At 45.0% G+C, this 13,820-nt stretch overlaps 1 protein-coding gene across 8 annotated transcripts in view; it reads left to right on the top strand.

The window, feature by feature from the left end:
* Positions 1-13,820, top strand: part of CASTOR2 (cytosolic arginine sensor for mTORC1 subunit 2) — a 117,386-nt gene that overhangs the window by 75,659 nt on the left and 27,907 nt on the right. For 2 of the 8 annotated variants that reach the window (XM_085557615.1, XM_085557616.1), the window contains exon 3: positions 5,241-5,469. The exons of 4 other annotated variants lie outside the window; for them this stretch is intronic. In XM_085557615.1, the coding sequence (XP_085413741.1) occupies positions 5,373-5,469 (97 nt within the window). In that variant the 5' untranslated portion in view covers positions 5,241-5,372. The remainder of the gene's footprint in view (positions 1-5,240; positions 5,470-13,820) is intronic. 2 more of the 8 variants (XM_085557618.1, XM_085557617.1) reach the window with 1 other exon arrangement.

The raw sequence follows: 13,820 nt of genomic DNA, 5'->3' as shown, positions 1-13,820 counted from the left end.
GTCACTCAGCCCGGGTGGAGGTTTGTGTACCCTAGAGTTTTTCAGGCACAGTGTCAGGAGTGCCATCCAGTCTGATGGTTTTTTTGAAGGCTGTAGTGCAGCTCACACTGGCAGAGGATGCTGTACCCCTGGTTGTGGGTGAGGCCTCAGTGGTGCAGAGATCCTTGGGGGTGTTCAGGAGCAGGGGAGGTTTCTGACCCTGCTGTTATCCTACCTCTTCAGAGGACGAAGCAGAAGGAAGGTATAAATAGTCAGTCTGAGATTGTAGGGGACAAACCTGTGAGAATGATGGACATACGGACAGGGGATAGATCCAGTCAGGGGAGACAGGCTATAGGATGTGTGGGGAAGGCAAGAAGAGACAAAAAAGAGTAAAGATGGATATAGCAACAAGGAGAATAGGAAGAGATGATGCAGTCTGAGCTGTACTAGAGGGTGACTGGGGTGGAGAGGTGGGAGGAGGGAAGAGAAGAAAGAGGAACAGGCTGGTGGGTGCTGGGTTTGTGGGTAAGCAGAAAGTAGCCACCTAGAGCACTTGCTCCTTGCACTGCCCACAGGGATGCTCAAGGCAGCAAGTACCTGCCAGACAAACAAGCAGTCTTTCATTCAGATCAGCTCAGGGCAGTGGAAAAGGCCAGCTACATTTTCAGTGCATTTCAGGTGGATGGGCTGGCTGTAAAGCAGCAGCGTGTGCAGCAGGCCATGAAGCTCTGACACAATTGCAGCTTTCAGTGCCCAAGATGGTAATTGTACTGATTTTGTTTCTGAGCATTTTGTTTAACCATTACTGAAAGTGCCTGTGGTTATTAAAAACCTCGGTGTGCCTGTGCTAATTTACCTCCTCTTGTATGTGCCTCATGAGGCATTCAGATGCATCATTGCAGGCTGCTGCTTTGAGCTCTTACAGTGCTCAGACCTCTGGCACTGGGGTGGCACCTGGCTGACTGGTGAGTGTGGCTGGGGCTGCAGACAGCCCTGTCCTTCCCACTGTGGGAAACTGGAGACTAAATAAAGCAAAAGGCAGGAATAGAAACACTGGTTTCGTGTCCCTGCCTGTGACAACCTCTGTTTGGCAGCCTCCCACCTGCAGAGCACTCAATCCTGCACCACTTTAAACATTTTCATGTGCAAAATAAATCCTCTGTTACCGTGCCAAAGTGGTTGAGTAAAGCAGGCTGCAGGATGATGATTTGTGAGTTGTTGCAAGGAGCCACCATTTTCAGCACCAGGTGCTAAATGGGTCTTTAACCTTCACTGAGGGGCTCAGTCACTTCACATGCATTAGCACTTCACTTGGTTTGCAGCGTTGTGGGATGAGCTGTTCCCACTGGGGACTGACCAGTACTGTGGAGCATGATCCCTGACTGATGATGAACGTGTTGCTTTCCAAGCATAGGTAATAGTTCCTAAATTCCAGGCTGTCAGGGGATCTGCAGTAAACTGACCCTATGGAGAAAATGTACAGGTAATGTCCAGCTATACTGAGAAGAAGGATCACCCTTTTCACCAAAGGCACATATACAGGGAAGTTATAAAAGCTTAATAAACAAATAAATTGTTTATTGATTATTAACTCAAGTGCAGATTGCTTTTATGTGTTTGAAGGACCATCTATGCCCCACTTGGGAGAGATTTGGCTGCAGCAACCCCATCTTTAGTGTTTTCTTGCTCTCTTTCATCTTTAGGATCGGTTGGGGGTTCTGGGAGTGGAGAGTCATCTCTAACTGTGTCTGGTTCAGAGGTCTAGATTTGTTTACTCTAAGGAAGAGGTCATACGAGTCCAGTACAAACACAACGGCTTTGTTCTAGGGGATGCTTCTCCTCTGTGCTTTCTTTCATACAGTGCTGTCCCATGGCTTTTCACAACAAAGTGGGGCACAGCAGAGCTGAAAAAGTTATCTATCCTTTGATTTCTAAGCCCCAAGCTTTGGAGGTCCAGTTCTAATTCTTACAAATTAAGAGATTAGTTGTGTCAAGGCAGCACTTTGGGAACAGAGCTGGGGAGGACAGCCTGAAGGCAAGAGTCTAAGCTGAAGGCATGCTGAGGTGTGAGGTTGCTGCTGGGGCTGTGTCATGATCCAGTTTTAAAGTCATTAGAAATGCCTCTGCCTGAATTAAGGTGCAAACAAGACCATATGCCAACGTCAGTAGTATTTTTATTTCATATTAAATTGAATAAAAGGTTTTATTTAGTAGTAAATACGAGAGAGAGAGGAAAAGAGAAGAAGGAAGAGAAAGAAGTAGCAGAGGTGGGGAACAGAAGGAGAGACAGAATAAAGAAGATATCACCATTCTATGGATCCCAATGATGTACCATTGATCCACTCAAGCTGGTCATCTTGGTGGTGAAGGTCCCCTGAAAAGCACAGAATCTGATGGACTGATGTATATTCAGGCCAAGTGGGAATGGCCCAGCACATCCCCCATGGCAGGGACCAGACTCTGGCAACAGACTCTGGATCTGTTGCATCATTTTGCATCACGTGCAGTCCTGTGGTGCAAACTTCAGGAATGAGTCTGGGGAGGACTTTGGGGTGTCTTTGATGGATTATGACACCCCCTCATTTGCCTCTCACTTGAATGTCCCATGGATGTGGCCTGTAGGCCTGGGTTCCACAGCTGGGCCAGTTTGTGTAAAGGAGAACGGGAGTTCAGTGCCTCTGATGAGAGGTGACACCACCCACCCTAAACCTCCCTCTTCCTTCCTCATTTCATGGGAGGCTTTATAAACCTGGCTTCTGTGGGCTCCCCAAACCCAGCCAGAGATGATTCTCAGTGCAGCTGCTGGGTTTGCCTTTCTTGTGGATGCATTCCTTTCCCTCAGCCTTGTTTGTTTTTCCCTAGACCTGAGCTGATTGAACAATAGTGTCCCCTTTATCTTATCTAGGCAGCTTAACTTACAGTCCAAAGTTCCAGCCAGCCATCTTCAAGGAGGCTTCTGTGGTTGCAGCATCTTTATACAGTTTTTTGCTGTAGTGGGCAGAACTCCTTCATAACAATGTTAAAGGCATGAAGCATTTCAGTCCCTGACAGGCTGTGTGCCTCTCTAACCATGGATTGAGCAGCTCCAAAGGAGAGGGTAAAGCTGAGGAGCAGGGTGTTAGTCTGCATCACTTAGAGCCTCCTTCTCTGGGACATCCATCATCTCTCTCAATCAGTTCTTGCAGAACTTGGATTTATTCTGAAGATGTCTGTTTTATTTCTTTACTTAAGAGCTTGTGCTGTGTTTCTGCTAAGCCCTGTCATGGGACTGGTTTTTGTCTTTGATTGCCTGCAGTGTACAGTGAAGTTCCATTTCGCACTTCTTGGATTATGTCTGCAGAAGTTAATTTAAACTATTCTGCTTTCTGCTTATCTTCTTTGCTCTCCTTTTCTTCTCCTGCTCTGAAAGCAGCCAGAATGTATTTTTGCTTATACCCATGGTCTCTCTGGATTAGATTGAAATGTAAACTCATGGAGGCAAGAAACACCTCTTGGAAACAAGTGCAGGGCCCTTTAGAGTATGGCTGTTTCTGCTCCATTTGGTGCAAGTGATCAGTAAAAACTTAGATTAAAAACTTAGGTCGTGCAAGCATTTAAAACCAAACTGCATGTTATATCAACCCACTCTCAGTTGGTGAGGCATGCTGAACATCTTGATGCTGCTTTTCTGCTTGCCTTTTTTTTTTTTTTTTTAATTTTAATAATTAGCACCTCACCTTCCTCTGCAGGGTTTTCTTTTCCCCATCTGGTACGTCCTGCAGGGTGGGCATGTAGAAGCCAAGCCCCAGTGGTGCTCCTGGCTCAAGAATTGGCCCTTCCAGCCATCCTTTAGGCTGTGCCTTGTTCTTCTTGAGGGTCTCAAGAAGCTGCAGAAGTCACTGTCAGGGAGGGAAGTGGTGACAGAACAGAGTGAGTGCTGCCTGCTCCCAGCTGAGCAGTGCTTGGTTCATGGGCTCCCACTGGGGCCAGCTCTGGCCAGCCTACTCCATCAGGGCCCCTGTCCTGGCCCCCATGCTGCAGGGCTTTTCACCTTTTAAGTGGTTACTGCTTTGGCAGAGTTTAGATGAGCACTGCTTGCCCATTTTCTTTCATACAGACTAATGTGTAAAACCTTTTAACTAGTGTTATTTTCCATTATAGAATGGTTTGTATTGGAAGGAAAAGATCATCTTGTTCCTCTGTTTCTCCCTGTTTCTAAACATTTGCATTTCTGTTGATGAGGATTTGCAGTAATGCAGATACCTCTTGATGCATTCCAGGATAAAGTAAACACTCTGTGGGAGAAGTTTTTTGCTTATAACTAATCATTTATCCCCCCTAATTTGAATGGAAAGCAATGTTTTACTTATCTTTTTAAACTGTCAGCTTAGTTCTGTGTTTGTTGCCAGTGTAAACTCTTGTCTCTGGAGCATTCTGGGCAATTTGCAAACAGAGAAGTTATTACATATTGTGCTCAGCACAAGTAGGCAGGGGCCACGAAATGTCAGTTCTCCTTACCTAGCCCAGACAGATTTTGGCATACCTGGAGTTGCAGGTGATGTTAATGCAGTCTGAGAGATGCTGCTAGCAGTTTCCATCATGGATTGTGCCATACATGTAATCAATAGGCTATTAAAGAGGCCACAGGCTCTCTGCTGCTGGGTGATTTCAGATAATGCATTAAATGCAACTGGGAATGATAGGGCTAACTACCATAGACTGGCTGTATTTTACCTGAAGATCTTTCAACTGTGGGTTTTTTTTCTCTGCATGGTGTATATTACAGATGTACACAGCTCTCATCACCAAACAGGGACAGCAGTGCACGCTGTGAGTGTAGGAAGGAGGTGGTTATACTCTGCAGATTCTGTTGTAAAAGCTAGGCAGGAATTAGGAGCAGGGCATAGTCTTTTAGATGAACTGGGATCCAGTGAGATGCTTTGCAAGATGATCTGTGGCAGACACTGGTCCCAGCCCCCAAAGCTGATATTCTGTGCCCCAAATGGAGCTCCTCTTTGCTGGAGGTTGTTTAAAAATACATGTCAGTGAAACAGAGCTGACAGGCCTCCTTGGCTGAAGGCCCATAGCTAATCACTAGAGATTTCACAGTGAAGTTTTTCAGAGTATCTGTTTGATTAATGGTTCATATTTTGTTGCTCTGAGACTTTTTATTTTATTCTTTAATACATATTACTTATATGACTTAAATATGTTTTAATTCCATCTTAAAACAGTGGAACAATCTTTACAGTGGAGTTGGCTTTTTTTTTTTTGCACAGCAGCAGCAGCAGCATGTTTGCAGAGGCTCGTGCTTGGACATGCAGCTGGTTAGTAGGATTCTTCACAAACCCGTTGTATGCACTTCCCTGGAAGTCTCTTAAAAGTAAGAAACCAAAGAGCTCAGAAACACCATGGAACTGAACCTCAGTGCATTATGCCTCAAGGCTATGAGGGATAACCCTGCTGCTCTCCCAGGAGAGAGGTTTGCTATGTCAGGCTGTCGAAAAGGTATGTGCAGAGAGGCTGGGTGGGAATGGGAATGCATGTTTGGGTCCACTGAGATGACCTTGCAAAGTCCAGCTGGTTTTTCCCTTGGCCAAAATTTGAGTATGTCAGAGTGAAACCTGCTTTTTATAAGTTCACACAGTCTGGATGCTGCTCCTTTCCTTTTAAATTAAACATCCTTTTCTTTGCCCCAGGCAGGAAGGCCCCCAGCCTTGTGTTTGCGCTGTCAGGGCTGCGGCACCGGCGCTGCAGCTGCAGCCGGCGTTGCATGAACGCTGCCCCTCCATCTGCTCAGCCGCGCATTCCTCGGGATGCCTTTCCCCCTGCTCCACATCCATGCACTGTGGGAACCCCGGCCTTACTCTGGGGTCCCATGTGGTGGTGAAATTCCTCCTCCAACCCGTGCTTCCAAAGAAAAACTGCGCAGGCTCTTGCTGTTTGGTCTCAAGGCAGTTTATTGTTGGTTATCTAAAAGATTGTCTTCTCGGGCTGTGGCTGCTTGGTCAGCAGCCTGGGCAGATGCACACACACACCCTGACATCCTCCCTGTCTGCTGTCTTCTTCTTCTCCCTCCCTGCCCAGGGCTGCTGCTATCTTTTATATGATATATTACGTATTACACATTTATAGTTTTCCCCCAATACCTGCTACCTATATTACAAAATGCTTTTCTACTCTAAACCAATCTGTGAGTGCTGACATCACCAAGAACATGGAGGTAAGGAAAAAGAAGGAGGAAAAACAGGATCAGCCCACTTTTCTCCACCTTAGAACTTCTGACCCCCATGTACAAAGTAAAAACCCCCCTGTACAATACTAAAAAAATTTCCCCCCTGTTTTGTAACTACTTTTACTATACTATCTAACCCTTTGTGACTGCTTGTTCCATCTCCAAGGTTGGTAACTCATTCCATGGCTCAAACGCAAAATCACAGCTGTTTCCAGCTGCCTGCCAGGGTCTAAAATGCTTCTGACCAAGGCCTGGAACCTCTACAAATGTCTGAGAGACATTTTTGAGTTCCCACAATGCACGAGGAAGCCGCTGCTGTCTAAGTGCAGCCCTGCTGAAGGGTTCATTAACAAGGGATTCAGCACTTGTGCCATGTTTGCCTGCAGGGCTTTGATCTTGAGAAGGGCACTCAGCAGCAGCACCACTGCTGCCATAACATGGGCCTTTATTCCAAGCACCTGGGGCTGGAGGCTCAGCAGGGAGGAGCTTTGAAATGAGCTGGGAGTTTTCCTCCTGAAAGCATGAACCTTTGTCTCAGTTAAATGTGTGCTTGCTATTTTTCAGTGCTACAAGTGATCGGTTATTGTAAAATCCATAAGTAGTTTGTATTGAGGAGAAATCTGTGAGAAATGCAAGTGGGCCTACTGCTTTTGACACTTGTTTCTCTTAGTATTTTCAGTCCTGAATGACAAATAGACTTTGTGGTTAGCATGGACTATTTGCAGAAGAAATCTCATGTATTCATGCTTCACAACTCAAAACAACTTCCCAAGCCAGCTTTTCCAGCAAATTTCCTCTTCCTAAGGTTAATGGTTGAAGATCATAATAGCTAGGTGGCAGAAGTCCACAAAACAAGGCAGTATTCTCCATGTAATAACATATCTTAGTGCATTTATTAAGTTTTTGTACGCTATTCCTTCTCCCCTGACTGCACTACTTCAGTCCAGACCTAACACTGGCACGCCAGCTAATTCATTTTCATGTCTTTGCTTCCTCTTTGTTCTGCTTTCTTGGGTTTTTGCTCACGTTCACAGGAGCAGCCCTGCTGCCTCCATACTGGGCTGCAATGGCTTTTAAAGCCAACAAGTCTCTCCCTGAGTTGACATAGCGCTCTCAAAAGCTGCATTTGTTTGTGTTTTTTCTTTCTCCACCTTCCCAGGGTTGTTTTTGTTCCTGTGTGCGACCGGTGAAGTGCACAGCACGCTGCCTTCCCATCTAGGTAGTCCAGGGTTTGGTTTATTTATAGGTCAGCAGAGTATGAGTGGCATTTCCAGGTTTAGGGAGGTGAAAAAGAGAAACAACAGAAGGGAGCAGCAAAGAAGAGATTATATGTCAGATTGTGTCTCTTGCTCTTCCTGGAATCAGCTCATTGGTTTTAGAGGACCAGCATGAGAAAGGCAGAAGTCCTGGGAGTGCTGTGTTTGTCAGGAAAACTGTGCTGGGATTACAGCAGCACAGAGGGCTCCTGCCTAAACTGGTAGGGTGACATGATACAGGAGCTGGTGGTGTGCCACTGAACTGATTTTATTTCTGCATTCAGAGGCAGTGTGCCTGCTTTGGCTCTCTTTAGGTTCAGAGATAGGAAGTGTAGGAAAGGAAATATTTCTAGCTTCTGGAAACTTTCTTCTCTTTTTCATGTAGTGCATAGTCTGGAAGCAAAACTCTTTGTTGCTCTGCCAGTATGGCTGTTAAGAAGAAAAGATAAAAATATGCCAAAGAAGATTTTAAAGGAGACCAACAGGCAATGATCTTACCAGCAGACAAAAAAAACCTTCAGTTTTTTCTCAGCATCTCTTATGTAGTGCTTCTCCCCCACTGTCTTATTTTTGTCTTCTGAACTATCACTGTGAGATAGGAAAAAAAGCAATATTGAGAAATTTAGTGTCTGCACAGAATCACAGCCTGTCCCTTTAAACTACAGAGAAGCCTTAGTGGAATTTCTATTCTGGGAATAGTTAATTCTGTTTGAGGTTGGGCAAGAGAGACGCGCTCACAGGCTTAGTAGCAATATTTTTACTCCATTTGTTTTTTCTCTTAAGGATTTGCCTGCCTCATTTGATGGAAAGTGCATTTATTGATCAATCCTTCACTAAGGAGAAGATCTTGGAGAAAAAGAGGGTGAGAGAAGGAAAGAAAAACAAACAAAAAGCCAGAAGACAGTATTTGTAGCTGTAGTGCTGTTATATAATAGCCATTATGTAATGTCTGTTGGTGCCAACTAAAAATATACTGGAAGATAACTTCCAATTCATTGAAGCATTTAACTAGCATCATCCCAGGGTTTCTGGTTCTGGATTCAGCCCCTTCTGCAGATGTTGCAAAGAGCTTACAAGTCCCCTAGGTAGCACTGCAGCTCATTCTGTCTTTTATCCTTCTTCTTGTCCACTCTTGATTTCTTTCTTACAATTGGAGTTTTAGAAATGGTAAATTCCTCTTCAGGTCACCTCTCTGCATACCCCACTGACTGTACCATTGGTCCATAGAGCCTCTCTCTTAATGCCTTGTTCAGCTAAGCTTCAAATGTCTATGGCAGACACTGGGTTTCAGGAGAAGCTGAGCGTAAAGCATAGCAGGGATTAGATTTTGCAGCAGGCATTGAAAACTTGACAGCTTCATAGGTAGTGTTTTACAGGAGGTTGTTCTGCTGTAGCTGAGCTGCAGCTAAAAGTACCTTGCCTTTTCCATCCTTAAGCCTTCCCCTGAACTGCCAGCAGGACCTGCCATTGTGCCCAAATGCTCAGTGCAGCTACAGCTGCAGAAATGGGCACCCCAGGATACCCACAGCTGGCCCTGCTGTGATGCAGACCATGGTTTGCCCTTCCTCTCTGGAGCACAGTGTCAATGTGGCTGTGCAGAACCTGGAGTACCATTCCCAGAGGCAGCCCAGCCTGAGCAGTGCTGCATGATGGAAGTGCCTTGGCCAGGGCTTGAGGGCAGTGGTAGCCTCTTTGGGGAGGGAAGTAGGCATCAGCTATGATGTGTGACAGCTGTGGTCCCCTTGACACAGGCTGCTGAAAGTGACCCAAGGAGGAGCAGCAAGGTGACCCAGACATCAGCAGCGAGCTGCATCACTGATAGGGACCCAGCAAGGTTTCTTGATTTGGACAACAGAAGTCTAAATAATGCTGCCTGAAAAATCCATGAGCAAAAAAACTCTTTATATCCAGGATTTCAGCCTGCACAGAGCCTTACAATATTGTAAATATCATGATGTGTCACAAAATTGTGTGAGTGCTTTAATTAAAGCCTCATGATAGTGCTGGGGGAGGGTAGTAGACATGTTATCACCAGGGATGAAGCTGAGCTGTGGTTGAAGCAACTTCACACAGAGGAATTCAGAAAGCAGGGTTTAGCCTCCCCTCTTGTGCTGTAATGGATGTAAAGCATTGCCATTTCTGTTCTTCATTATTGAGAAGTCATGGTACTGTTCTGTAGCTAAGCTCAAAGACTGTGCGATGGCATAAATCTGTATTCAGGTTTGTTACTGCAGTAAATATCCTGTTAATGAACAATGATCAAGGAGACTAATGGCTCCATTGCAGGCATAACAGGTGAGGAGAGAACTGTTCAAGCCCTCCAGAATCACTCTTTCAATCCCCAGATGGGATCAGCAGGGGGTTTTGTTTTTCAGAAGAGCAAAGGTTTAGTATGTCTTCAAGACTTACTTCAAGACAAGTCTTGAAACACTTGTTTAGCATGAATTTACACAAGAAGCATCTTGTGACTGAATCCACACAAGCATTATGTACATCAAGCAACACGATTTGTTCTTGAAGATGCAGAAAGTCATTAGTACCTATCATAGTTATTGTTGTTGCTATTGCTTTGTTACAGCACAGAATGAAGTGGGAGTGCATGTAATTCCTAGTTAAACTCGATTTTTCTGCAGGATGTTGACAAACTAATGAAGGGAACCAATGGTGCTTTGTGCATGCCTTGGCTATGTGTCAGCTGAAATGACAAGGGCTGTTGTGTCAAGTTTTAATAAGGGGAAAACCCTCATAAGTAGAACTAAGATTTTATCCAACAAGTATTTTTGTCTGCTCGCTTTTAACTGAAGCAGCCTACCTTCTGCCACATGAATGTGCTTCACATCCTAGCTCCTGGCCACATGCAGGAAGCCTTTCTGCTGGAGGATGCCTATGTAGGAAGGGCAGTGGGTACTGGATCCAGACATAGAAATCATATAATGTGTGATCAGAGGTTTTAACCTGGTTCTGTGTTGATGCTTGTCTCTGGTAGTTGTTGAGTGATGTGGATGCTTACTCAAAACCATAGCAAATTAGGTGAGTGATAATTGTTTAGCACTCTGGGATACAGATTAGGACTCTACAGACTCAGGCCAGCATGATTTGTTTTCTGTGGGGTAAGATACAGTGCACAGTGCTTATTCCTCTATTTGTATGAAGGCAGGGAGAGAGTCTACAAAAGCTTTTTGCTGAGGGGTGTGTGAATAGAAACTACTCTCCATTTCCTTGTGTTTTGGATCACAGGTGGCAGGCACTTGGAGAAGGAACATGTAAAAGCTGTGGAAAAAAGAGGCTCTGGATTTTACTGCTGCCTTGCTGATCCAGCCAAGCACACTTAGAGCAATACACTCACTTTAGTCCACTTCCCTTGGTGACAACAGCAGCATAATAATTGAAGACATGACCATAAATCTTTTAGTATGAGGAAAAAGCTGGATGTCTGAAACATTGAATAAGGAGCAAGATCCACTGTCCTGCACATACTTCCCTGTGGGAAATGCACTGGGGCAGCCAGCATGGAGCAGATGCTGGACCATTGGCTGTCCTTGGAAAGCTGGAAACCATTGCACTGGAGGTCCTCAGTGTGCTTTTAATGGGGCCAGTCTGGGGAGTTGGCTCTGCTGCATCATGGTTTTATATGCTTATGGACAAGAGGTATTGAGGAAAGCATTCATTACGTTCTGAATAGGCATAAATAAACCAGGGAGTACTGTATCAGTGATATTGTTGTGTGGGATTGTTATCTAAAATACTGTTTCATCTGGAAGCTCTGACCAGCTCTTTGACTGGAAATCAGCTGGGTTTGTTATTGTGCCTATGTTTAAATTGTGCTTTCCTTCAAATGTCTTTAGTCTATATCTTGCATTAAAAATACACATAATTTTATGGCCAGAAGATACTCTGGCTGTTGCTCCTGTATGGCTGTTTCACTACCTAATATGCCATAGCCATTAAATCACCCGCTGCAGTGACCTGCATATCTTTAAGCATTTAAATGACTTCTGTAAATTAAGCTTTTAGGATTAGTCATCGTAGATTTGCAGCATCATTGGTGTGTTGCCAAGGACCCCAGTTTTGTCACCATGACTACTACCACAGGGTTACTGAAAAACACAAACTGCAAGGAAGTTTGTTCACATGCCAGAATGTGAGTGATGATGTTTCACCAACCACAGCCAGAGGAGCACCTGGTTGTTTATATCCAGAACAGCTTGGAGGTAGGCCTCCAAAGGGGAGAAGATGCTGTTATCCATCCAGGGAAAATCACCATCTTATTTCTTACTTATTTCTTAAATCTTAGTTATTTCTTGTATTGTCACTTGTTTGTGTTCAATAAATAGTGTGCTTGGAGAAGACTGGGACGTGTGTGCCTGCTCTCCGAAATGCTCTTACCCTGTGGGGATTATCCCTTCCCAGGAAAGGCAATCCTTCACCATGGGGTGTGAAGCTGCAGGAGAGCTGATCCTTTGATGAAGTAATTGTAATGATCAAATCCCCTGGTACTGCCTAGTGAGATGAAGTGTCATGTTTGGGAGATTTTTTTTTTTTTTTTTTTTTTAACCTGAGCACTGAAAAACAGAATGCCATGGTTTGTCTCCAGTGGGGAATATACAACCCAGTTCTTCTCTGCTATTGCTTCTTTAAATATCTGCCTATCTTGTGCAAGGGCAAGCTCCTGGCCCCTGTATTGATTTTCTTCAAACATCTGGGAATCAAGTCTTTAGAAATACCACCGCTGCAAACTCTTCCAGTGCCATCTCTTCCAGTTTGGTGCTCTTCCATTGTTTGAAAACACATCCCTGTAGCTCTCCTCCACCTTCTCCCACTGCATCTTCATTAATATACAACATGTATACGTGAGTTAACCTGGGAGATCTTGAAGAGAATGTGCATTTGGTAGCATGGTGTATTTTTCCCTCTAGAGTTGATATTTGTGGCTCTCTCATGTAGTTGTCTCTTGTTCCTCAGCATCACCTGATCTGTTTCGTCATGGCTCAGGCCCAAAGTTAACCTTCTGGCTGAACCTCCTGTCTCCTGCTGCATGTCCTGGACTCTCCTACTAATCCTTCAACAAAACCATACCAGAAATCATCAGTTCACTGGCATCTCTTGGAAGAAGGGTCCGAGTTTTGAAATGTCTTATACGGTCCTTGGAGGACAAAGGAAATCTAGGGAATGTTCTTGGTTCCTTACCAGCTCTGTAGGCACTTTGTCCTGCTCCAGGTAGGAGTGCTGATAAACAGGTTGCCCAACAGTGTGCTGAGTGCCAGGCAGGAGCAAAGCCCTTCTCAGAGTGTTTTTCTCATGCATGAATCTGCCTTTTCCAACTCATCCCATCCCATCCTACTCCCATCTCCTTCCACGGGAGGTCCTCACAGCTCTTGTAGCTGAGCACCTCTGTAAGGGCAGCTGCCCTGCCTGAACATGGGATCCTCCCTGTGCTGTTCCAGCTCTGGGCTGCCAGCTTGCCATCTTGGCATGAATGCCTGAGTGGGCTTTTTGTTTTTGAAAGAGATTCTTTGAATTCAAAACATAGCAAATTCCTGGCGGAGGCAGCTGATGGATTACTCTCTGCGAGTGCTCTGTGACTGGGACTTGCTCTTCTGTGATCCTTCCCTGACCTTCCAGCAGCAGTGCCAAAAACCTCTGTTGTGGGTTACAGATCAAAAATGCATAAATAGAATGAACAATTTGCTGGGGTCAGAAAGAGGACAGATGCTTCTGATGCCAACTCACATGTGTGACCTGAAGACAAAGTGTCTGTCCTAGAAGCCAGCTACTCCCTGAAAATGGGGCTGGTCAGGAGAGAGCATAGCTGTGTGCTTGTGTGTTCTCTGGAGGAGCATGCCTAGTGATGAACACAACTACATGAGATGTTTGTGTGCTAACAGACCACCACAACCCAGCTGCTTCTTCCATTTAGGAGCTTTTCCACTTCAGCCATTGTGGTTTCCTTCTTATAGTTTGGTTTTATCTCTATTTCCCACAAATAAGCTGTCGGATTCTTCACCGCTCCAGTTCCCCTGAACATAACTGCTTTTGCAGGATATTTTCACCTATGCAGTAAAGTACTTGTTCTGAGGTCTGTGTGGGTGTTGGGGTTTAGGAGTTCTCCTTTTGTTTTTTTCTCTTAAGAGAATTTTTTCCCTTTTTTTTTGTTGCTAAGAGACAATAACGACCAGGTACTTAGGAGAGACACAGTTTCCCTGGGAAGGCTGTGGCTGGCTGCCCTCTTAGCTGGAGGATTTCTCAGGGAGGTTTGTGCTGGGCTGGGTTTGTGCTGCTGCTCTGTGCTCGCCTTGTTACACACACACTCTCGAATAAGAGAACTCTTGTTTCCCATATCTCTGTCTGAAAGCCCTGTAATTTTAAAG

This window comes from Lonchura striata, chromosome 19, assembly GCF_050655825.1.
Source record: "Lonchura striata isolate lonStrDom1 chromosome 19, ASM5065582v1, whole genome shotgun sequence".
Classification (NCBI taxonomy): domain Eukaryota; kingdom Metazoa; phylum Chordata; class Aves; order Passeriformes; family Estrildidae; genus Lonchura; species Lonchura striata.
This window is presented reverse-complemented; position numbering and strand designations above follow the sequence as displayed.